Source organism: Eubalaena glacialis, chromosome 16 (assembly GCF_028564815.1).
Source record: "Eubalaena glacialis isolate mEubGla1 chromosome 16, mEubGla1.1.hap2.+ XY, whole genome shotgun sequence".
NCBI classification, from domain to species: Eukaryota; Metazoa; Chordata; class Mammalia; order Artiodactyla; family Balaenidae; genus Eubalaena; species Eubalaena glacialis.
In genome coordinates this window covers 79,208,867-79,235,985 of record NC_083731.1, presented here as the reverse complement: position 1 = coordinate 79,235,985, position 27,119 = coordinate 79,208,867, and the positions used below count along the sequence as shown (strand labels likewise).

Below are 27,119 nucleotides of genomic sequence, written 5' to 3'. Positions count from 1 at the left end.
AGTTTTGTGGGCTTAAATCCAGATTTTTTCCTAAAAGCTATCTTGCTAGCCAAAGTTATTCCAGTAATTATCTTGAATTTTATAGCCCCTTTAATAATTAAATTTTCATTATAAAGTCCTGGTTAGCACCACTGTCATTTGTAAACCAACACAATTACCTGGAAATTCCAGCATTTCAGTGTCTGACAACCCAAATTTCCCCTTATACTTCAAAGTGGCATAAAATCCTTTGTCTGTGTTTTCTGATTTTTAGTTCAGGGAAAAGTGATATTATACAGCTAATGTCAAAAATTTCTACATATTTTCACCAAACTGACATAAAAAATGAAATGTGACTGCTTTTTGTAGGCTAAAGAAGTGAAATTAGTACTTGTTTGTAATGATTGTCTCCCTTGTGGAGGTTGTTGTTTGTATATGTAGAATATAATTATTATTAGTTTGGTTTCCAGAAGTATTTAAACATTTAAAAATATATATATATAGAATTATGTTCTACTTATTTTCTTTATGTTTTTCAGGAAAATGTACATCTGTCACTTCTTTATATGCATATTTACTATTTTGCCTTTTTTTTTTTAAGTTTACAAAATTAGTAATGAAAGTATTCTTTGAAGTGAAACAGACACAGAAAGTATATTTGACATATGTATACCACTACTTATATTAAAGGAGGAAAACCAAATAATAATTTTTTTAGTGAGATTTAACTAGAGTAAAATGGAATGTATATTGAATTCACTGTGCAAATAAATCCATAAATAAAAATTAAAATACAGTATTCTGCCTGAAACATAGGGAAATTATAGTGTAGTGTTCAAATAGCTTTCTCTTCTTTGTCAGCCAAGTTCTTTTTACTCCATGGATCCTTTACAGAAGATATCTGATAATAAAGTTTATGGTACATCTAACAATTTAATGAGTTTGTCAACTGTCAACAAGAAAGGACATTTTGTTTCTTGTAGACTTATGACTTCTGATTCATTGACTTTCCAAATAAGCTATTTTTTTATAGTCCATTTTAAAGTGTTTTTCATAATAAGTGATTGCTTTTCTACAATAATTCCTCCATAAAAAGTTTCCTTTAAATTTAGTGAAATCTGTTTTTAATGCTATATTAGTTTGTGCTGTTTCAATTTTCAACACATAATTTTGCTCTGTGCATTTTCCCTGCCATAAAGGAAGGCTTATGCTTTATCTTTGACCAAAAACAAACAAACAAACAAACAAGGCATTGTTTTGGCAAAAGGGTAACTACAAATTATTAGTTGCAGGAATTTGGGCAACCATGGACACATCTTTACTGATTTTGTTGCCTTAATTTTCCTCTAGTTTGCATATCAACATTCTCTGTCCTTAAATATTTTAATGACATTTTGTAGCTGAAGGTGTTGTTATTTTATGCATGGAATAGCATTTATTTCTTTAACTCTTCTATGTCTTTACGTTGCTTTTGAAAATAATAAGGTAAATTGCTTCACTTATTTTGTTTTTATGATATTCATACAGTCTAAATCTAAAATAAGTATTATTTGCATTTATGAGGAACATTGCCATATGCCCGAATAGTCACAGTTCATCCTCAGAAGCTCAGAATATTTCTGACGGGAATTGGGTACAAATCCCCCAAGTGTTTATGCTCTCTTCCCTTTCTCTCCCCTGAATGTGATGACTGTTATGTGCAGTGAGTGGAATCTTCAATAAAAGAATTAATAAGGCATCATCAGGAAATTCTAGTTAATTTAGTATGGTAATTTTTTGAAAGTTTTTTTTTTTTTTTTTTTGATGTGGACCATTTAAAAAGTCTTTATTGAATTTGCTACAATATTGCTTCTGTTTTATGTTTTGGTTTTTTGGCCACGAGGCATGTGGGATCTTAGCTCCCCAACCAGGGATCGAACCCACACCCCTGCATTGGAAGGCGAAGTCTTAACTACTGGACTGGCAGGGAAGTCCCTAGTATTATAATTTTATTGGCCTTTATTTTATTTTGTTTCTGGGTTTATGGTCTTACTACCTAGATGGACAACACCCAGAGCTTTTTCTCTCGCAGCCTTCTATTTAGGCTCATATACCCAAACTCAAACTCAACCTTCTCCAAATAAAAACTCATAACTTTCTCTTCTGCACATTTTCTATCACTTTTGACATTCTTTTTTATTTTTAAATTTTTAAATTAATTTTTATTTTTGTTGAAGACTTTATTTTTTAGAGCAGTTTTAGGTTTGCAATAAAATGGAAAGGAATAAATAGATTTTTCATATACTCCCCCTCTTCACACATACATATCCTCCCCTATTATCAACATCACTCACCAGAATCGTATATTTTTTTAACAAGGATGAACATAAATCAATAGATCATAATCACTTAAAGTCCATAGTTAAGAGTTCACTCTTGGTATCATACTTTTTATAAGTTTGGACAAAAGTATAATGCCGTATATCCATCATTATAATATCATAAAAAATATGTTCACATCCTTAAATATATTTTGTGTTCTACCCTTTCACACTGCCCCCAGGCAACCACTGATCTTTTTATTGTCTCCATAATTTTGCCTTTTCAAGAATGTCATATAGCTGAAATCATATAGAATGCAGCTGTTTCAGGTTGTCTCCTTTCACTCAGTAATATGCAATTAAAGTGCCTCCATGTCTTTTCATGGCTTGATAGCTCATTTCTTTTTAGCGCTGAATAATATATATTCTAATATCTAAATGTACCACAGTTTATTTTTCCATTCACCTACTGAAGGACATCTTGGTTGCTTCCAAGTTTTGGCAATTAAGAATAAAGCTTCTATAAATATCTGTGTGCATGTTTTTTTGTGGATATAAGTTTTCAACTCCTTTGGGTAGATACAAAGTAGCATGATTGCTGGATTATATGGTAAAAGTATGTGGAGTTTTGTAAGAAACCCCCAAACTGTCTTCCAAAGTGGCTGTACCATTTTCATTCCCAGCAGCAGTGAATGAACTAATAGATTATTAGTTTCTTGTCAGTTATTTCAGATTTTCTACATAGACAGTCATGCTGTTCGTAACCAAAGACAGTTTTATGTCTTCTTTCCCAATCTTTCCCAATTTTATCACATTAGCAAGGACTTTGAGTGTCATGTTGAGAAGGAGTGGTGAGAGGGGACATCCTTGCTTTGTATCTGATCTTAGTGGGAAAACTGAGTTTTTCATCATTAAGTATGACGTTAGCTGTAGGTTTTTTATAGATAGTCTTTATCAAGTTGAGAAAGTTCCTGTTTATTCCTAGCTTCCCAAGAGTTTTTATCATGAGTGGCTGTCAGATTGTGTCAAATGCTTTTTCTTCATCTGTAGATGTGAAAGTGATTTTTCTTTTTTTAGCCTATTGCTGTCTTGAGCCAGCCTTGCATACTTTGGATAAATCCCATTTGGTTGTGGAGTATAATTCTTTTTATCTTGTTTGGATTCAATTTGCCCATGTTTTGTTGAGGATTTTTGCATGTCTGGTCATGGGAGATATTGGTCTGTAGTCTTCTTTACTTATTCTGTCTTTGTCTAGTTTTGGTATGAGTGATGCTGTCTTCATAGAATGAGTTAGGAAAGTAGTTCCTCTGCTTCTATCCTCTGAAAGAGATGTAGAGAATTGGTATAATTTCTTCCTTAAGTGTTTGGTAGAATTCACCAGTAAACCCATCTGGGCCTGGTGATTTCTGCTTATTAATTATTGATTCAGTTTCTTTAATAGATGTAGGTATATTCAAAATGTGTATTTCTTCTTGTGTGACTTTTGGCAGGCTATGTCTTTCAAGGAATGTTTCTTTTCATCTAGGTTTCCAAATCTGTGGGCATAGAATTGCTCACAGTGTCCTTTATTATTCTTTTAATTTCCATGGGATATGTAGTTATGTCTCTTCTTTCAATTCTAGTATTAGTATTTCCGTCTTCTCCCTTTTTTTTCTTTGTTAATCTGGCCTAGAGGCTTATCAATTTTATTAATCTTTTTAAAGAGCCAGCTTTTGTTTTCATTGACTTTCTCTATTGATTTCCTGTTTTCCGTTTCTTTGATCTATACTCTGGTTCTTATTATTTCTTTTTGCTGCTTACTTTAGATGGCATTTACTCTTCTTTTTCTAGTTTCCTGAGGTGAAAATTTAGATTAATGACTGTTAGATTTTATATATATATATATATATATATATATATATATTTTTTTTTTTTTTTTTTCATTATAGAGGTCTGAGCATCCAATTCCAATATGTGGAGGCATGGTTTTCCCCCCATACCACCAAAGATTCTCTGTGACACCAGCTGGGTATCCTATCGTTTAACTCAATTCTGACACTCAAATGTGACATAGCATCAGATCCCACGGGTTAAGGGCTCAGTCTCACAAGACTGGCCCTCTTCACTTTAGATGCCAGTTGTAAGTCCAGGTTATCACCTGTGCTTCTGAACAACTGACTGTAGACGGTAGGTTCCAGTAACCTCCTCCTTGGACTTCAGGCGATAGTTGCAAGTCCAGGTCGTTACTGGTACTTCTGACTGACTGGATATAAACCAGAGGTTCCCGCCACCCCCTTGGGTTCGATTACTTTGCTAGAGTGGCTCACAGAGCTTAGGGAAACATTTTACTTACTGGATTACTAGTTTATTATAATAGGATGATGAAGGATACAGATGAACATCCAAATAGATGCATAGGGCAAGGTATGGAGAGAGGGCATGGAGCTTCCATTCCCTTTGCAGGTATGCCACCCTTCTAGTACCTCCATGTATTCACAGACCGGGAAGCTCTCCCAGCCCTGTGTTGTTTTTTTTTAATGGTGGCGTCATTACATACACATGACTGATTAAATCAATGACCGTTGGTGATTGAACTCAATCTCCAGCCCTTCTCCCCTCTCTCCCTGGAGGTAGGGGGGTGGTAGGTGGGCTGGACTGAAAGTTCCAACCCTCTAATTATATGGTTGGCTGTGTTGGCAACTAGCTCTCATCCTTAAGTGAGTTCCAAAAGTCACTTCATTAACATGACAGAAGACACTTTTTATTACTGCCATCCCTTAGGAAATTTAAAGGGAGCTCTGCCAAAAATGGGGACCAAGAACAAATGCATATTTCTTACTATAAATCACAATATCACAACATTCAATGCTCTACATTTCCCAGTAATGATTGCTTTCATTTTATTCCACAGATTTTGATAAGTTGTATTTTCATTTTCATTTCATTCAAAATATTTTTAATATCTCTTGAGATTTCTTCTTTGACCCATGTGTTATTTAGAAGTGCACCGTTTAATGTTCACATTGTGGGATTTTCCAGGTTACTGATTTCTAGCTAATTCCATTGTGATCTGAGAGTAGACATTATGTGATTTCCACTATTTTAAATTTGTTAGATGTGGTTTATGGCCCAGAATGTTGTCTAGCTTAGTGAATGGTCTATGTGAGCTTGAGAAGAATGTGTATTCTAATGTGGTTGAGTGAAGTGGTGTATAGATGCCAATTATCTCCAGCTGTTTGTTGGTGTTGTTGAGTTCAACTATGTCCTAACAGATTTTCTAACCCCTGTAGTTGTCCATTTCTGAGAGAGGGATGTTGAAATCTCCAACTATGATAGTGATTTCATCTATATCTCCTTACTGTTGTAGCAGTTTTTGCTTCACATAATTTTATGTTCTGTTGTTAGGTATATGCGCTTTAGGTATTGGTATCTTCTTGGAAAATTGACTCTTTTATCATTGTGTAATGCTGTTCTTAATCTCTGATACTTCCCTTGCTTTGAAGTCTTCTCTGTCCAAAATTAAAGTAGGTACCCCTACTTTTGTTTGTTTGATTTTTGTCAAAGGTGCAAAAACAGTGTAAGGGAGGAAGGATAGTTGTATGCTAAAATGAACCTCAACCTCAACCTCATTAAAAATTAACTCAAATATCAGCTGTAAAGGTAAGATATAAAACTGCAGAACTTTTAGAAGAAAACATAGGAGAAAATCTCTGCAACCTAGGCTATGCAAAGGCATTTTAGAAACGACCTTAAAAGTGTGATGCATACAAGGAAAAAATTGGTAAATTTGACATTGGCTTCATCAAAGTAAAATTTAACCTTTTACTCTGCAAAAGAAACAATGAAAAGACATTTTACAGATTGGAGGAAGATGATAGAAAATCACTTATTTGACAAAGGACTTATATCAAGACTACATTTAAAACTCTCAAACACTAGTAGTAAGAAAGCATGAAATCCAATTTTAAAAAATGGGCAGAAGACTTGAGCAGATACTTCACCAAAGAAGGCATAAGGATGTCAAAATTGCACATGAAAAGATGTTCAACATCATTAACCAATGTATTTAAAACACTATGAGATGTAACTACACAGTTAGTAGAAAGGCCAAAAAAAAAAAAATACTCATGATGCCAAGTGCTAGTAAGGATGAGGAGCAACTGGAGCATATTACTGGTGGAACTGGCAAATGGTACAGCCATTCTGTCAGTTTGGCAGTTTGTTATGAAGTTAAACATATACTTACCATATAATTCAGCCTTTCTATTCCTGGATTTGTATTTGTGAGAAATGAATGAAAACTGTTCACACAAAAACCTTTATGTGAATGTTTACAGTAGTCCTATTCATAATTGCTATAAACTAGATACAGCTCAAATGTACCCATTAGGTAGTCTGTTTATTCAAGGGAATACTATTCATCAATTAAAAGAAAAAAAAATCTTGATGTATGCAACTACTTAGATGAATCTCAAGAGGCAATATGTTGCAGTCAAGAAGGACATATTAAGAAGATTACATACTGTATGACTATCTATATGACATTCTTGAAAAGTCAAAGCTATATCCATATAAGAGATAAGTAGTTACCCAAGGTTGTTTTGGCTGTTGAGAGAGTGTGACTGCAAGGGTATAAAGGGATAGGATAAATGAGTTTTTTGTGTGTGATGGAACTCATCTTATCTTGATTGTGGTGGGGTTATACAAATCTATATATCTAACATTCTCAGAATTACATACACACACAAACACACAAAGAAAAGAAGTAAAGAAGTTGGTTTTACTACATGATCATTTTAACAATGAAATTAATTATGAAAAGGATAGAAAATTCCTGGATGTATATGAAGCCTAAGTATCAAATAATTATTTCATCTTTTTGTGTAGCTAGCTGTTTTAATATTTATTTTATTTACTTTTTTTGGTAATTTCAGCACTTCTAGGGTGTATTTTTAATCCTGCTTTTATAAAATAGTCTGAGGATTGGCTGAAAGTAGACCCAACACCAGGAGAACGGATTATTTGGCCTCCCTGCTGTGCATGTTTTGATCTTGAAGGGCATTAGAGTATGCATATATAGTTAAGATCACCTATTTGTCACTCTAACCTATCTCTGTTTTTCCTTTGAAGCTTTGAACTTCTTAGGTATTGGGGAGTTACATCATTAAATTTCTAAATCACTCATGTATCCATGGATTATACACGATAGTGGTGCTGCCACTAGAAACATGTCCAGAAAGCTCTCATAAAGGTGCTAGGACATTTAGAGCATTGTGATTGTTTGTTGGCTGGAATTAAATTAAAAATGAGTAGGCTTTAAGAGTTATCTCTTTTACAGTGGAGCGTTATAATATCTATTGGTTACTGATAGAGAGTTATGAATAGAGATGATCAAAAGGCTATTTGGTTGTCAAACTATGTAAATACTGGTAAATGCTATATACTAACACATAATGATGTCATAAGAGGTTTGGAATTCCTCTACATGTACACATTTTAAAATTTCGTTTCCTTCATAAGACAACTTTTGACACATTACAGTTACAATTTTACAAATGTCTACTTTTTGCTATAATATATTTTGTCAGAAATAAAATAGGCTGATGAAACATAAAATTAAAATCTGTTGCCAGACGAAGGAAGGTAAAAAACTGTGATAGCCTGACTAACTTTTAATAGAGCCTTTAAAGAATGTTCTTAGACAGCCATGACAGTCATGAGGCTGTCTGCCTCCTTATGAGGCTGAAAGAAAAGGGAGAAGTTACTGAGGAGAGATTTCATGGCTAAGGGAGGCTTAGTGATTTCATGTGCTACCCAGTGTATTTCATCTGTCCTCACATTTTACTGTACTGCATTTCACTGTTTTCCTTATTTGACTCTGCAGATAAATGTATTTTACTTATTTCGGCATGTATCTCCACTTGATGTTTGAATTGATGAATGTGACAGTTTGTGTGTCAGGGTTTATTGCCTAGGTAGGCAGTTAGGCAGTGGTCTTTTGAGATAGCATCTTCAGGAATACATGGTCTAAAAGTGACTGCTAAATGTACATGGAGTTAGAAGCTTTTGGTTTAGAACTTTCTAATTTTGAACTGTGAAGGAATTTAACTCTTCTAACTTATTGTGGGATTTTTTTGTGTCACTGGAAATTAATCGTATTGAGTGTGAAATTATCTTGGGTATGGACTTGAGTTGATTTCTTTTACAGTTTTATTCCTGCTATGATCACTCTCATCTTGGAAGATTTTTGTAGTGAAAGAAATAGCATAGAAACTATATTAGATATTTTATATATTTATTCATCTTTTGCAAGATTTCAATGTTTCTCGATACTAAATTAGGCTACATAAGAGATGAAACCTTATGAAAAAGTCAAAAGAATTTCCCCCGTTACTGGTACCTTAAATCTTATTGGAACTTAATCTACTTCTGAATTTATTCTGACAATTATTTTGCCTGTAGTGTTTCTTAAGAGATTAAAAACACCCTTATGTAAGTGGATGAGGTGCTGAATTTCAGGGGGAATCTTTAATTTTTACATTATTAATTCCATTCTTCTTAATATATTTAAACAGCCTATCTGAGGTGCTTTGTTTCCGTACAAAGCAAGTTGAAAAGCCAGTTTCCTGTACCCTAAGAACTGCCTTTGAACTGAACTTGGGTTATATATTAAATCTTAATAATTTCAGTTATAAATTAAGTCTATCTTTATGATATATTGCATCTTTAATAAAATTCCTCAAAGATAATACAAGTTTTGGGATCATATTACATGAGTTATCTACGTCAGTTATTTTTAAAAAATAAATAAAGGACAGGTTGAAATGGATAAAGTTATATTAAAATCAAGTCAAAATCTATATTTACATAAATTTAAATGGCTCCTAAAGGTAGTACGTAGTTTTTCATTAGGAACAAAAATGAGTCATGTTTATACATAGTTGTTAAATATTATCCGGTGTTTGTGGGCCAGGACTATTGTGGTAATTCTTTAATAATGTGGACCAGAAAGCTCTGGAGAGACTATTAATATGCTAAGTCATTAGAGGTATTGTTGTATTATTTCCTTCATTTTTCTTAAGGTATAGCCCTTTACTAGTGTGATATTTGAAATAAATGTTTCCTAATTTAATTAAAGCTCATTAAAGAATCGGAAGATGGTAATTATTTTGAAGAAATAACCCTATAGTTTATTAGTGTCATTTTCCTTAAAAGGAGACAGAATTAAAAACCCTTAACCATTCCTGAAGTAGAATTGCTACTTACAGAACATACTTTATAGTACTGTCTATTGAAAAGTTTAGCAATTTGACTTTATGAGGTAAAAACCAGTTTACTTTTTGTCTATCAAGTAAAATATTCCTGTGAAAATCTGTTTCTGGGTATTGCTATACTTTTCAAAAGAATGTTCTGTGTTGTGTATACTAGTTTTGGCTGACACAGATACTTGCTTTTTGGTTTATCCTGTATATTTAGATCCTCTACAGATGAACTGATGTGTCTAGACAGGAAGTGGTATGTAGGAGATATAGGAATGGGCTGAAGTATCCTTTATATTTGCCTTTGTATCTAGGGGAGTTGGAAATAGGCAAGAATGGAGAGAAATTTTGTATGGCAGTACACAGAATTTTGCAAGTTAATTGTGAGCCCTGAAGCAATCCGATGCATTTTAGTTACTGGTAAGTTTGTTAAATTATGTTTGAAAATGTACCTCTTCGAAGATGGCCATCTATTTACTATTAAGTCCACCATGTCAAATATACCTATTTTAAAGATTTTTTGAAAAGATGTATTATTGCTATTGCATTGGGTTTTAGGTATAAATTAAAAATACTTTTGTTAGTGAATGCATTTGACTTTTCAATTGTTGTCATAGTTAAAATTGAAGTGAAATTAACATATGGGTAGTCTTGTGTTAATATTTTGGAATAATAAAATTGATATTTCTGATTTTGTAATGGAACTCCACTGTGTTTAGAAGTCTGAGTTAATTCATTAGATGTTTGAGAAAGAGTAGTCCTTCTGACATAAAAGAATAAGAAAATCCATGGCATCTTTGTAATTTTGTATGGTTCTATCTAGGAGAGTGATTTATTGTAAGAAATACTTTTTTGCATTTTTTTCATGGACCATAGGAACCATAGTGAGGCATTTCTAGTCTTTCTTTTTGGCAGTGCTGATGTTTAGGAGTCTTAGTCATCTTTCCCCCTAAATCACTAACTCAGGTGTAGGTAAGAATTCCATGAACAGATTAGGAAATTGTGTAATCTCTATGCAATAGTTTTCTTTATTCTTTTCAAACACTTAGGCAGATGTATTATGTGTATCAGTGCTTAAGCAATTATTTGTGAAGTGGCTTTGACTATTGATACAATTCATGTAAATTGGATTAGATTGCTTAATAGCTGTTTTTTACAGAAACATTAAAAAAAAATCTCAAGGGATTCTTTGGTAGTTGTGTTTTTCTTGTAAATATCCATCTTTGACTTTAGGACAAAGTAAAATAATATCATTGATTTGCAATACTAGTTAACTGTTTTCTTTTTTGTGGCTTAAAGATACAGGGCCAGTTAATGTAATTGAATTTTAATTTCTTGTAACGAAGTAGTTTATTTACGTATATACTATATTTTTCTAGCTGGTATCATGTAATCCATTAAGCTATCAATTTTATAGCGATAATAATGGTGTTAATTTTGCTGTTGGTTCTTTTTATGAGAATATTTCTGATTTGAACAAGAATAGCCGCATTATCAGATAAATGTGTTGTCAATCCTATAGAAACCTGAAGAGCTAGAGTAACTTTAGAAAACAGAATAACTTTAGATTCCTTTTGAGCCTTAACAATTTTCAAGTTTTCCTCATTACCAAATTTTCTTAATTTCATGTAGAAATGAGTATTTGTGCATTTAAAATATATTTAGAAATTTATGTGAATGTAAATAGACAATTTGGGGTACATTATAAAGCAGTGTAAATGGATATTATTTTAATGCTGATAAAGTCTGGCTTAGAGTCATTTATTGTTATAAACTACAGTAAGCATATATAATGAAGGAGTATATATTTTCTTTGTTAGGAATGCTATCATGTATCGATGCTGCTGATTGAAAATTGTTCATGTAATTTTGTGAAGTAATACATTATGAAAGTTTAATGTAATGCAATCATTTATTTTTCTTTTGTTTCTTCCTTCATTCCACAGACATATCAAGTGCTTTATGTTTGTCTGGCATATATCTTCGTGCTTTTATGTATTTGTGTATACATTGTGTAATCGATTGCCACTTTTTATTTCAATATGACATAAATCATCTTATTTTCTTTGCTCTCATAAACTTTCCTGAGGGCATATATGGACATAAGTAACATGTTGCATATTTCTCTGGATATTTAAATACATATATATAAGTTGTTTTTAAAAACAGGTCTAAATGAAAAGTTTATTTTAGAAAATAGGTGTATTCTTCCAAGGCAATATTGTGAACATATTTTAAATTCTCTAAGATAGCATGTTCTTCAAAAGAATATTGTGATAAAGTCTTTATTATGGAGAAGCTCAATATTTGTGGGTGTGTTTCTTATGTTAGATTTACTTCAAGCAGGGAATATATATGTGTAACGATAAACTTTGATATTTTACCTCGGAATACAAAAAAACTCCACAGTTATGTTTCTATATAATGTTTAATTTTAAGGAGATAAAACCAGTTTTTTCATTCTTGTGAGAAATATTCTTGCATAATATAATAGTCAGCAAAGTAGAGATTAAATTTGAATATGATTGTTACCTTTCGGAATAATAAAATACTGGAATGGAACACTGTGTTTATGATCAATATTTGATGATTACATAATGGAATTATCTGTACTTTACATGCAGTGCTACTCTTTTGGCATTCCTGGTTGAACTACTTAAAAGTTCAGTAGCCATGCAAGAACAGATGCTGGGTGGAAAAGGCTTTTTAGTCATTGGCTACTTACTTGAAAAGGTAAGTGAAATGTATTGATGGTTTTATTGTGTAGCCTTCACAGATGGACCACTGACGATCACTAACTATTTTTTTTCTATAGTTTCCCTTTCCATTGACTGCAGAGGCCATGTTTTTGGTTAATTCACAAACATTTTTATATTATGTACTTAGATGTATGTGTAGACATTAAACTAAATTAGGTGTTAGAAATCTATATAATTAAGAAATTTTGAATAAAAGTGGAAACTAAAGAAAAATTATTTTATCTACTTTTATTCAAATTAGAAGTATTTTCTCTTAATTATTTTTTCTAATTGTTTCTTTGCTATATTTACATTCAAACTAAGTTTCTTAGAAATTTTATCAATTTTAGTTTCAGTGGATTTACTTTTTTGTTTTTGCTTTATTTTTCAGTTATAAGGTAAAAACAATTCTATATTTGATAGCAACAAAAACATTAGTTTTTGCTTTGTCCCTGCTTTTAATATATTTGAATGTTTAAAGTAGCGTTTTTTTCTGATCAGTAGACAGTGTAAACAGTACAAATTGGATGGCTTTGATTTTCCTATCTGTGTCATTTATGCCCTGTTTTTTTAATGACCTTCTTTGCTTTAGTCACAACTGTACTATTATGGTAATGAGTGCTGAGTTTCTGATTATGGTCTCACAAGAGTTTGGTTATACTATGTGATTTCCTTCAAAAAGTAAAGTGGTATTTCATAAATAAAAGTATTATTTTTCTCCTTAAGAAATAGCTATCACCATCACTAGTGCTCCCAAATCTCTCCTTATCAGTTAAACATTAACATTCATATGACATTCAGCTGCTCTGTAAATGGAACTATTTGAGAAATAATAGAGGTGAGACCTCTACTAAGAGGAATAAACTTATTTTTCTCTTGGGAAATAAAATTTAGAGGACTTTTGGAAATAATTTTTTAACCTCAGATCTGCATTTGAAATCCTTCTGTCTTTTCTTTGAAAAAGTACTTTTCTTTCTTGAAGTATTGTTGATCGTGGAATGATAGATTAAGTAGATCGATCATAGGCAGCATTTTTTTTTCAGTTACATTATAATTTTTTCAGTTACATTATTAAGATTTTCATTAAAGCTATTTGGTTTATTTTTTTAATCATGGAAAACTATTTTCCTATATCTAGAGTATTACAAACTTTTTAGAAGATTTATGTTATAGTGTATTTTACGTGAATTACATATTATGAAATACCTTTGTGACACTGCTGTCAGCAATCTTTGTGACAAGATTGCTGTCAGGAACTACCTCTTGAATATACTCTTCATCGATTTACTGAGGGTTTATTAGCATAATTTTAAAGTGAGAATTCTTTTACACTTAAAACTTAGCTTAAAATTAGAAATATTGTTAAAAGTCTTCAAATCAAATAAAAAGAACATTAAAATAATAATAAGGTTTCCGTCATTTTACATTCCCATCAGCAGTGTATGAAATTCCAATCTTTTCACAGCCTTGGAAACCACTGTTATTTGTTTTTTTTTAAATTCTAGCCATCCCTAGTGGGTGTGAAATGGCTTATCATTTTTGTATTTGCATTTCTGTGATGTCTAATGACGTTGAGCATCTTTTCATGTACTTATTGGCTATTTGTATACTTTTTTGAGAAATGTTTATTACAAAGACCATTTTAAAAAACTATGGTATTTCTTTTTATTATTGAGTTGTTAGAGATTTTTAGTCTATATGCTAAACCTTTATAAGATATAAGATTTGCAAAGATAGTCTTCCATTCTGTGGATCACTTTATGTCTTAATTTGCATTTCACTGTTGACAAATTAAGTTGAGCATTTTCATATATTTATCTTCCTTTTGGTTGTGCTCTTTTGCTAAATACCTGTTCAGAGTATTTACCCTTTTTCATTTGGGTTGTCCATCATTTTCTTATTGATTCATGGGAATTCTGTATATATCCTGGATATGAGTCCTTATTGGATATGTATCACAACCTCTGTGACTTGCCTTTTCACACTCTTAATCATCAAATGCTTTTTCTGCATTATTTGAGATAATTGTGATGTTTCTATATCTTTTTCTTAGTTTAGTGAGTTACATTAGTTGATTTTCAAAATAAAATATTCTTTATTTCTGGAATCCTGTGTAGTCTTAGATCCATTCCCATTCTAGTCCTTATGCTTCTCTTAAAATGGCTTATATCAATGTCACTAATAGCCTTCATATTCTTAAATCTTATGATTCTCAAGTCTTCATATTATTTGACTTAGCAACATTTTAGTTTAACATTCTTTCCTTCTTGAAGTGCTTTCTTCAATTGTATTTTGTGACAGCATTCTTTCTTTGCTTTCTTCCTACCTCCTTGGCCTCCTTTAATTCTCTCCTGGTAGTTCCTCCTCTTCTTTCTAAAATTCTAAAGACTGTGGTGTCCTGGTGCTTAATCCTGGAAACCTTTTCACTTTTCTGTTTACACTTTAAATGAGCTTACTATTCCCTTAGTTTTCCTTATTCTGCAAATACTCATTATTCTCAAATGTGTATATCCAACCACAACCTCTCCTTTGAATTCAGTTCCACTTGGATGTTTAATTAGCTTCACAGATCTAAATTATCCAAACTGTTACTTTTGATTTTCCTTTCAAATCCTTCGTCCTTTACTCTTCTCTGTCTTAGTTACTAGCATTACCATTCAACAAGTAGTTCAGACCAAAAATGTTAATTCTTTTTGACTCTTCTTTTTCATGCACTAAATTCATACTGGCAGCAACTTATGTTGTCTTAGTATCAAAACATATCCAAAGTCAATGACTAGTTCCTACTTAGTACTCTACTCCTTTCTGTGCCCATTGATGCCATCTTTATTCAAACCATCATCATCTTTCACCACGAGTTACTCACAGTCCATTTTTTGCTTGCAGTCACACTAGTCCTTTGAAAATGTGCCAGATCTTACTAGTCCATCCTTCTCAAAGTAAATTTATGTCTCTCAACCTCTGACATCATCCCTTACCACTCTCATTCTTTCTTTCTCTGTTGCAGCCACACTGACCATTCTAAGGCCTCTTTGCAGACCTTTCCCTTAAAAACTAAAATAGTAAGCATGTGCTCTTCTCAGTTCTTTTGCATTTTCTTTTCACATTGCTTTGGTAATTCTTTTTGTAGATATTTACGTGGGTTGATTCTACACTTCATTCAGGATTTTGCTTATGACACCTTATCAGAGAAGTCTTCCTTGATCACTCTAAGTAGAATAGTACTCCTTTGATAACCATCAATGACTGTTTCCCTACTCTGTTCATTTTTTATAGCATCAGTCTGACTTTTTTTTTTTAACTTATTTTCTGCCTCCTTCCACTAGAATGTAGGCCTCAGCTTCATGAAAGCAGGGACATTTTTTTCTTACCTTATTGTTGTATCTTCTACCTAAAAGTGTGCCTGCTTCCATAAATATTTGTTGAATTGAATTAAATAAATAAAAAGGACTTACATAGTTATCTGATTACATAAAAGAATACCTTTTTCATTTTTCTTAGATTAATGTTCACCCATTTTATTTTTAAATAATCATCTGTCAGGTGAGTAGTATAGATAATAAGGTTCCATTTTTATTTTATCATCAACTAATAACAAGTTAATGGTTAACTGTCACTTAGCTTTATCTCCTTGTCTTGGAAGATATAAATTAATTATCAAAGAAGGTAGTCTAATGAGAGGCCATCTTATTCATCATGTTTAGACTGTTTCACGAAAAAACTTTTAAGGTATTTTTGTTTTGTTTTATTTTGCCAAAATATAAATTTGAAGAAAACTTAGAGGTAATTTGATGCATTCAATAGTTTTCGTTGTGGTTAATAAAAAATTGATTCAAATAGCTGAAACATTAAGGAAATAGGCTTGCTAATGTAACTGGAAATCTAGTGATAGGCGGCTTATCAGTCATAGTCCTGGTAGGAAACAGATGCCATGCTCAAACTTGGTTATTGAGAGGAGTTTAATGCAAGGCTCTTCACAAGTTGTGAGCATTGTTAAGGGAAGTCAGCAGAGTTTGAAGAGATGAGAGGAATGAGTGTTTAGCATAACTCAAAGAGAAAGTTACTGTAACTATAGGAGAAGTGTACCTGACTAGAGTGTGGTCTTTGATAAAGGAATATAGAAAGGAATATAGTATACTCACCTGAAGGGGTGAAGCCAAGGAGATGAATGCCCCAAACTTCATTTTCTTTCTATCCTTTAATTTCCTGCTGGAGTCTCTAACTAGTCAAACCCAACTGGAAGCCAATAGACAAGGGAGCATCCCAAGCACAGAAATAGGATAGGAAAGGTTGGAAAGTGGATCAGTACGGCCAGCAAAACATATCCAGTAAGTTGGACTTCAGGGTTTGGTTGTCTGAGTCTCAATTATGTCATCAGAGACCCAGATTTTTTCTATATGTCTGTTCTGCTACCTATAGTCATGATTTTATGCTATAGCTGTTATTCTTCGTGGTCATACAAGGTTGCCAGGCAGACTTGGTGCTATAATTCACATCCGGGTGGAGAGAGAGAGAGCTCCTTTCTCCCAGTTACTGAACAAGATCCTTCCCTCCAATTTGACTGGTCAGCTTAGATCTTGGTCTACTTTGAACCTAATATTATCATGAAAATTTTTATGCTCCATATCTGAACTAATCATTGTCTGCCCCTGCCAAACAACAACAACACACACACATAAGTGATTCACATTGGATTAGGCTATTTGGAGCTCAATCTTGGTGTCCTGGGAGGAGCAAAATGGATACTACTTTATGATATACCTCTAACTAATTGAAATAATTTCCCACAATTTGCTTAATATATAATGCATGTTTTATATATATATATATATATATATATATATACACACACATATACGTATATATATGTGTATATATATAATGTTTTCTGTAATAAAAATGAACATTTATGGCAATCCATTCTGTTGTGGTCTGCTCTAAGTGTGGGAAAGACCTCTTTTTACTGAGTAGCAATTTCTCTCTGTAACATCCATTGCTCCTATTCGGTTTAATTACTTCAGGAGTAGATGTTATAATTGTTTTTTCTAGCTTCTCAGATTATGCTTCCAAATATGTTTAGTCACCCCTCATATAGTACTTCTTGCAAATTATGTATTCAGTTGCCATACAAAAGTAATGTCATATAGTTTAAATTCCAGAGCTTGCATTTTACAGATTTATAACTATAAATTATCCAAGTATATCTGTTTTTAAAATAGCTTTGCTTGAGAAAATGAAAGCAAATCTCAAAATAAAAAAATATTTTCAAGCAATCAATCAAAGTAAACACATTAAAACAAAATTGAATGTCCTTCTTCCATCCTCTTCTAATCTGTGTTGTATCTTATCTGTTCTATTCTTAATTTATTCTTGAATTTGACATGAATGCAGTTAAACCATTTACTGAGGAATTATGGCAGATACCAGATGGATAAAAGATGAATAAGATAGTATCCTTTTTTATTTAAGGAAAGAAAGATATGTGAATAACAGTTACACAAAGCAGAAGGAATAAGTACTACGTACTTATACGTAAAGGTAACATGCTATTGAAGAGAACATTCATTTTATGCCTGGTAGGATTTTGAGTGGGCTAATAAAAAAATTCAATTTTAGAAAAATGTTTCCTGAAGATCAATTTTATAATTAAAAACTGCTATACAACAGCATTAATTGCTATGAAAAATAAATTGACATTTTATTTTAGTAATATGGAAGGCCTCATGTGATGCTTCTAGCATATCTTTTAATAACATGGAGAAAGTTAAAACTGGTTTCCAGATTATGAATTAGTTCCTCAAATGAATATGTTCATAGTGGTCAATCTGATTTTATATTACTTTAGTGTTTTTATAAACACATGACAATTTTTATAGGCCAAAATCTGATAAGACTATTTAGGAACAGGTTCTAACTGTTCTGTTTCAGGGTTTTAAGCATAAAAGTAGACTGTATCAGATAATATTCTTGAAATCATTATTACTGAATAAAAATAAAATGTATAAGATAAGCTATGTGAAATTATAACCAGTGAAGGAGATGGCTGAAGCTTTAAATAACCATTGCTCTTAATTTTATTCCCCTAAACATGAATAAAATAAAATATTTTAGAATTTAAAAGCAGTATTATTTTTTATTAAAGTTCTTTTAAAATGAGTGACCAATCTGCTTTTTTTTAACTCAAATATTTATTTGTCTTTGTCCTCCTCCCCCCTTGTAATAACAGTTATTTGTTAGGACCATTTCCTCCATCTTATGAAATTTTCATGTAAAGTTATGCTGTAAGGCTTGGTTTGAATTTTGTTGGACTATTGCTGATCTACTCACCACTGGTGTTTTGTCAAACACATAGCCTACTAATACAAAATCATTGTGAGCCTTATTCAAACTAGTTTAAATGCCACTTCTCAGTAAAACCTCTTTTAACCTCCCTTCTACAAATTTTCTATTCACTTCATGTTCTTTTCATACACTTGTTATATTTAACATGTTACGTATTTTACCTTTTTAGTTTATTTATTGTATATCCTTGTCTTCTCTTAGAATGTAAGTTCTATGTGGGCAGGGTTTTTTTGGGTTTTTTTTCAGTTTTCTTAACTACTCTTTCCACAGTGCCAAGGAGAGTACCTGGCAAACAATAAGTGCTCAACATGCATATTTTCTAAATTGCTAAATGAAAAGCATTGAGCTGTACCTTTAAGGGAAATGCAATGGATGCAAGGGTTTTACAAGTTAAAGGAGCATGATAGAGAAAGCAGGTGAAGCAGTCTGGCGTGCGTGAGAAATTGGCCCAAAGAAACGCTTTGTTTGACTCAGTGAAAAGTTGTTTAATTTTGAATTTTATTTCGTTTAGGTACCTTAAGCAGTCCTCACTACTCTTTATTGTCTCCTATCCTAATTCATACATTGTTATTTAAATTCCTGCATATTGTAGTCATTTGAGTTTGTTACTCCTTATGTAGAAGTATGAAAAAAATGCATGGCGTGTTTAGGTCAAATTTATTGAGTTGCCCTTTTTAAGAGCATGATGAATGTAAGCAAATCATATGAGAAGTAAGATTGGTAAGAGAATTTAGTCCCTTTTAGACCTTAATTATCCTATACTGATATTTGGATTCAATCAGTGGATCATAGAGATAAAGATGTGATGTGACCTGTGCTTTAGGGTTGAGTGTAGGGGATTCTTTAGGGTGGATGGTGATACTATAAAAAGTATCAGAGCCAATGAAAAAAAACAATTTGCATAGGAAGATACATTTTTTGATATTTGAGTTTGAATTACTAGTTTTTATGAAGAGCATTTTCTCTGTAATATTTTCATCTGAGATTATACTCTAGTATAACATGTCCAATTAAAATATAATGCAAGCCTCATCTGCTATTTAAAATTTTCTGGTAAGAAGCAACAGGTGAAATTAATTTTAATAATATATTTTATTTAAACTAGTATATCCAAAATATTATCACTGCAACATAGACTCAACAACAACAACAAAAGTAATAGTTATTTTGCATTGTTTCTTCATTTTAAATCTTCAAAATCCAGTGCATACATACTTACAGCACCTATCACTTAGGTCTAGCCACATGTCAAAGGCTCAGTAGACACCTATGGCTAGTGGCTACTGTATTGGACAGTGCAGCTTGGATGTTTGGTTTGAATTTTGGAAGGTAGGTTGTTTATCTAAATACCATTGGTGATAGGTTACATACTGTGATGACACTTGAAAATTCTAGATGAGAGTACTCAGCATAGAGATAGTGTTATATTAAGCCATGGAAGCATAAAATATCATCTAGGGAGAGTGTATTTATGAAGAGAAGACCAAAGAAATAATCTTCAGCAATTTCCGTCTTTTAAGCAAAAGACACTGAAGAGTAATCTGAGGGTCATGAAAGCCAAAGGAGGACAGTATTTCCAGGGAAGTGAGATCCTCTTTTTCAAATACTATGGATTTGAAAGGTTGGGAATGTTTTATGTGAAGCAGGATGCATTGCATTTGTCAATGTGCAACTCATTTTTATCTTTTGGAAGAAATGATTCATTGGAATGGTAGGGTCAATTTATTTTCACTTTGGTTTCGAGCTAGTGAAAGCACTTCTCTTTCCCAATGTCTTTGTGTGTGTGTATGTATTATCATGATAGTAATTCTACTCCATTTTAATTTTCTAAGATCTTTTCTTGTTAGTCAATTTCTAAACAAATGGAATGAAACCATTCTTATCCATAACTTACTTTATTTCTTTAGCTTGAATTGAGAGTGGCATTGTTCAACCTGAACTGTTATTTATCTATAGTTGTCCTAGAATGGGCCACAAATAACAAGCTATCATTTAGAGAATTATCTTAAAATCTTAGGCTTCTAAATATAATTAAATTTTGAATAGCAAAGAAAGTATAAAAAGTTATATCTGTATATTTTCAGCTTGAATTTCTGCTTTCTTTCTTTAGTCATCAAGAGTTCATATCACTAGAGCTGTCCTGGAACAATTTTTATCCTTTGCAAAATACCTTGATGGTTTATCTCATGGAGCACCTTTGCTGAAGCAGCTTTGTGATCACATTTTATTCAACCCAGCCATCTGGATACATACACCTGCAAAGGTATACATTTTTATCTCATTCATTTTATTTTAGTGTAATGTTATAAATTATAAATATAAATTACAGTTATTGGATCTAAACTATCCAGTAGAAAGCATTTGGATTTTTCAGTTTATTTTACAGTCAGTTTGAAGCAGTTATATTAGGTAGTATTAGAAATCAAAATAGTAAATATTAAAATAAATGAAACTATAGTTAAAATTTTTTTTCTTATGGGATGATGAGAAAGTTCTGGAACTAGATAGTAGTAATGGTTGCTTAAAAATTGTTGAAGCTGTACTTCTTACCCTATACAAAGGTGAAATGCACTTAGATTTAAGACCTAAATTTGAGAGGTAAACTATAAAGCTAATAGGAGAAATCGTTGAAAGATATCTTTGCAGTTTGGGGATAGCCAAAAAGTTCTTAAGTAAGACCTTCAAAACGTCTCTTTTTAGGGGGAAAATTAGTGCATTTGATGATATCAAAATTAAAAATTTTGTTAAATGATCTTCAGAGACAATGTCAATAAATAGATGATAGATTAGGAGGTTTTTTTACAATGTCAAAAATTATCGAGGCAAGAGGAAAACATTGAATATGAACCGAAAATTAGATATTAGTATTGCATAAATGTTAAATTTACTGAGTGGAGGAATTGTATTATGCTCTATGTAGGAGAATGTCCTTATTCTTAGGAGATTTACGTTGAAGTATTTAGTGGTGAAGTGTCTGAGTGTCAGCAACTTCCTTTCAAACGTTAGTCAAAATATATTTATATATCTATATCTGTAATATAATAGATATAAAGCAGACGTGGAGAGATGCAAGAGGGAAGAGATATGGCAACATATGTATATGTGTAACTGATTCACTTTGTTGTAAAGCAGAAGCTAGCACACCATTGTAAAGCAATTATACTTCAATAAAGATGTTTAAAAAAAAAAAAAAAAAAGCAGATGTGGAAAAATATTAACAGCTGGTAAATCTATTATGATAGTTACATAACTTTTTTGTTTGAAAATTTTCAAAATAAAAAGTTGGAGAAAATAACAATAACATTCAGAATGTACAAGGAAGTCTTGAAAATCAACACTAAAAAGATAAAAAAATTAGGCTTGATGTAATGACTGCATTCTGAAGTCATTAGATGTGATTCATACCTTTCCAAGAAAGAGAATCTGGTACACTGATTATTAAGACTAGGAAAAGAAAAAATAGCAGGTAACTAATTATATCATGATAATTGTCATCATTGTGACTGGAAAATTCCTTGTATTGTGAACATAGAGTTTTTATCATGATATGTAAAAATATTTTTTAAAAGAAATTTATACATAAAATTTTTTTAGATATAAACATAAAATTTTTATTATTTTGCATACCTAAATTTAGCCTCCTTATATTCTAGTAGAAATCAATAATGAGGGACATTTTCATGAATTTGAGCTGCATTTTATAATTTTCAAATCTCCCACTTACCTTTAAAGTTCTAATTTTTATTATGGTTTGTCATTTTAATTATTGTGCTAAAACTCAAACCTGAAGTTTGTTCACTCTTTAAACATGGTGTTTAAACTTGTCATCTGTATACTTACATGCTAGATTCTGATAATGTGGCAATAGGTAAGAAAATTTGAAATTACATGAACTTTTAGGATCTATGACAACAATATATATTTTTTTCCAAATATGATATAGCTGGCTGATGTTAGGTTCTGTTCCTTTGAACTGCTGCAGTGTACTTTGATTAAGGGCTTTAGTCTAGTTGGCCTTTTAAATAATTTAATCTTCCTATTGGATAATTTCAAAGGAATTATTGAATCATTTAAAATTATTTTATTATTAATAACTATTAGATTACCTTTAGTAAAATTTTATTAGGATGTGTTGATTCCAGATTATTTTCTTTTTATAATATAAATAACACTTAATAAATAGTTATATTTCACCTCATAATAAATGGTTCTTTCTTGGCCTTTAATGATTTACATTTAAATTAGAATAGAATGTATATTTATAATATAAACACTTGAGACATTCTATATTTATTTTAATGCTTTGTTAATATTCTGTACTAGGTTCAGCTTTCCCTATACACTTATTTGTCTGCTGAATTTATTGGAACTGCTACCATTTACACCACCATACGCAGAGTAGGAACAGTATTACAGCTAATGCATACACTAAAATATTACTACTGGGTCATTAATCCTGCCGACAGTAGTGGCATTGCACCCAAAGGTTTAGGTAAGTACAATACTTCTACGTTGTCTGTACTGTGATTGTTCTATTTCCTAAGTAATTATAGTGAACAGATGTGCATGTTTATGAAATTAACACTGAGCTATTGTCTTTCTTGTGTAGTAGACTGGTATATTGAGAATTTTTTGTGATAAAGAAGAAGCTTATAGCTTTTGTATTAAGTTTTTGGAATAAAGACAGGTGAAAATAAATAATATTGTACCTTTTAGCCTATATGGTTGTTGTGATATAATCATAATATTAAAAACAGATGAATGATATTGCTCATGGCCAGTGTGTTCTAATACAGTCGTTTAAACATTTTGAGATTGTTGCCTTCCTTTGTATTTTTTCCCCAAACTTCATTCTTTGTTCTAAGTAAAGTAGAAACTAATTTAATTCTTCAGTGCATTGTGTTGTTTTAAAAATATTGCCGATTTTCCTAATTATATAAAAAATACATGCTCATTATAGAAAATAAAATAATATAGAAGAAAAAAATTGTTCATAACCCAAACCCCAGGAGTAATTACTGTTACAAGTTGGGTGTGTGATCTTCTACTATTTCTCATTGCATAAATATGTGAAATATATTAACTCTTTTGCAGAATTCAGATTTTCTTTTCTTTTTCTTGGATCTGCATAGTAATCTAAGAGGATACACCACTTAAGTGTTTCCAAAGTTTTGATCCTATAAATAATGCAGTGATCTATTTCTTTGTATGTAATTATTCCCCTCCATCTTTGATTTGTTTACAGTTACTGAGAAAGGGTATCCTGATAAATATTGTGAATTTTTTCAGAAGTGTTGTACTAGCTTACAGTTTCACCAGTGGTATGTTAGTGTGCTTTTTTCTTGGCATACTCATAATAGCAATTACCATTTTATAAAAATCTTTTTGATAGGGTAAAATGACATTTTACTATTCTAATATTCATTTATTAGCTTACATTGTCTTTCATTTTACTGATGGGCTTTTAAAATTGTGTTATTCACACTCGGGTTTATATTCTGTCATTTATGTTTTTTTCCCATTGCTTTTAGATTTAAGAATGCCTAAAATTAACTGAATACTTAACATGAGTTAGAATCTATGCTAAGCACCCTACATGTTAATCTTGTTTAATCATTTACATGTAATGTATTTATATATATATATATATATATATATATATATATATATATATATATATATATAGACATATTTACACATACACATAGGGCTATATCTATATATAACTACATTGTTAATATCACTCCCATTTTGCATTTTAGGAAACTGAAAGTTGTTACAAAGTAACAGAACTAAAATTTGAATCATGTCTGCCTGACTCAGAGCCCTAGTTTTTACGATTACACTCTGAGTTTTCTCTACTCTAGACAAATCATATGTTCACACATATTTATTTCTGCTTCAAAAAATTAATTTCTAATTTACAGAAAAGTTGCAAAAATTGTACAAAGAATTCTTATATACCCCCACCGTATTTCCCGATATTTTATATTTTACCATTTAGACTTTACCATTTTATTTCTATGTAAATATAAACATGTATATAAACATATGCATTTTTTTCTGAATAAATTGAGAATAAATTATAGGTGGTATGCCCTATTTCTCCTAAGTACTTTAATATTTATTTCCTAAAAGGTAAGGGCACTCTCTTGAGTTAATGAAGAGCAACCATTAAAATCAGGTAATTAACACTAATACAATACTATCATCTCATACAAAGCTCCCATTCAAATTTAACCCATTATCCCAATAATATCCATTCTAGAAAAAAAAGTCTTTCTTCCTTCCCTGAATCACAGTCGAGGATCATGCATGACATTTAGTTGCCTTGTCACCGTAATATTCTTCGATTAGAATAGTTATTTTAGTATTTCCTTGTCTTCCATGGCCTTGACATTTTTGAAGAATACAGACAATTTTTTAGAATGTCCTTTAATCTGCATTTATTTGATATTTGCTTATGATGATTTAGGTTTTTCATTTTTAGAAGAAATCACACAGAAGTCATAACAATGCTGTCTCAATGTTATCATTACAAGAGGCACATGATGTTGAGTTGTCTTATTATTTTACTAGTAATGTTAACTTTTGGTGTCTGCCAGGGTTCTTTACTGTAAAATTCCACTTTCTCCTCTGTAATCTTAAGTATTTGGTGGAGAAATACATTGAGACTACGTAAACATCCTGTTCTTCAGCAAACTTTTGCCCACTGGTTTTAGTTCATTGACGACTCTTGTCAGAATTGATCTTTACTGTGATGGCTGCCAAATGGCAACATTTTCTGAGATATTTATTAGTTTGAATTCTATGGTAACGAAGAAGTTGTTTTTCTCCTCCATTTACTAATTTATTTGTTCATTTCTTAGTGTCAGTGTAAATTTCATGGATTCTTGTTTAATTTGGTGTTATATCAACAGTTGGTACACTTTCTCTGCGAAGGGCCAGGCAGTAAATATTTTAGGCTTAGGGAGCCATAGATCTCTACTACAAGTGGTCAGCTCTGCACTGTATTGCAAAAACAGCCACAGACAGTATGTAAGTGAATGGCTGTTGTTTGTTCCAGTGAAACTTAAAGAAAAAACAGTGGCTGCATGGATTTAGTGTAGAGGCTATCCCCTGAGTTGTATCCTTATTTATTTTGATGTTCAAGTTGTACCAGATTTGGCCAATAGGAGCCCCTTCACATGAGTCTTGGGTCTTTATGACAAACGTCCATAATTTTTTTGTACTTCCTTGCTTTCTGGTGTAGGATATTTTTGGTTCATCTTTTATTTTCCTTATCTCAGAAGCCCTGGTTTGTTTTGTAGATATGGTTTTAAGAAACCAAGATCTGGGTGATAGGTGTGCTTATTGTGTTTATTGCTCTTTGGGTATCATTGCTTCTAGGCATTCTTGTTGGACAGATCTAGGAAATATAAGCTTAAATGCAAATACATATATATGTATATGCATACATCTAAACTGATCTATCTGTATTAATAACCATGAGTTCACACAAGTATCTTCAATCCCAATCCGAAACCACATGGGTCAGTCTAGCCTCAAATTGATTATTTTTACAACTTTCTTCCTTCAATATTGAGAAATCTGGCTCCCATTATCTTTAATATTTTTTAATATATTTACTTATTCTACTTTATGAAACCCACATTCTTACCCACACACCATCACCTTCTCAGCTTTGACATTGCCAGTTGGCTCTGACCATCTTCGGTTCTGACTTAAAATGGTCCTTTTCACCTCCTTGGCCCCTATTGTTTCTTTACCACTGAGCATACTACTGGCCTCTGTTGTCTCCTCACCCTGACCCTGAAGATCCTGCCAGACTTAGTTGCCTCCTTGGCTCTTTCCAGCCCCTTGTGTCTCCTTGGCCTCTGCTGCTTCTGCAGGTCCCTGTGCCTTGTAAATATAATGAACCTCGTATGAGTATCACCAAGCTTAAGGAATAGAATATTACCATAAGCCTGTATATATCTATCCTTGGTCAGACATTTGTCCCATTTCCAGGCGTAGAGATAACCCCATCTTCAATTTTATGTTTATTATACCTTTTCTTTTCTTGAGTCTTTATTATTTTTTACTGTGCTTTACTGCTTTGTTATTTACATTGTGTAATATCAATATATGACAGTAGTAAGTATACTGAGTGCTTACAATTAAAATGGACCAGTTACTATTCTAATTCCTTTACATATGTTGATCCATTTAATCCTCACAAAATATCCTATGACGAAGAGCTTTTGTCCTCATCCTAACAATAAAAAACACTTATGCACAAAGATAGTATAACACTTGTCCAATTTCATTAAGTGGTGGCCAAATTATAAATAAAAGTAAGGAAATTATTACTAAAATAATGGTGCTCTCTCTACGGAGATGGAGTGGGGGATGTGATCAGGAAGGGGAGTGTGGCTCAGAGCTGAGAGCTGGGTAGGGTGAGGCTTTATTGTATGCTGGAGCAGGCTGGTGCCACCACCAATTATTAGATATTTGATGAGCTGGTTGTCAAACCATTGGTG

General features: G+C 31.9%; 1 protein-coding gene across 8 annotated transcripts in view; it reads left to right on the top strand.

Annotated features, from left to right (window-relative positions):
• Positions 1 to 27,119, top strand: part of NBEA (neurobeachin) — a 629,474-nt gene that overhangs the window by 129,399 nt on the left and 472,956 nt on the right. For all 8 annotated transcript variants that reach the window (XM_061171071.1, XM_061171076.1, XM_061171075.1 and 5 more), the window contains exons 11-13: positions 12,142 to 12,250; positions 20,708 to 20,860; positions 22,921 to 23,089. In XM_061171071.1, coding sequence (XP_061027054.1) covers positions 12,142 to 12,250; positions 20,708 to 20,860; positions 22,921 to 23,089 — 431 coding nt within the window. The remainder of the gene's footprint in view (positions 1 to 12,141; positions 12,251 to 20,707; positions 20,861 to 22,920; positions 23,090 to 27,119) is intronic.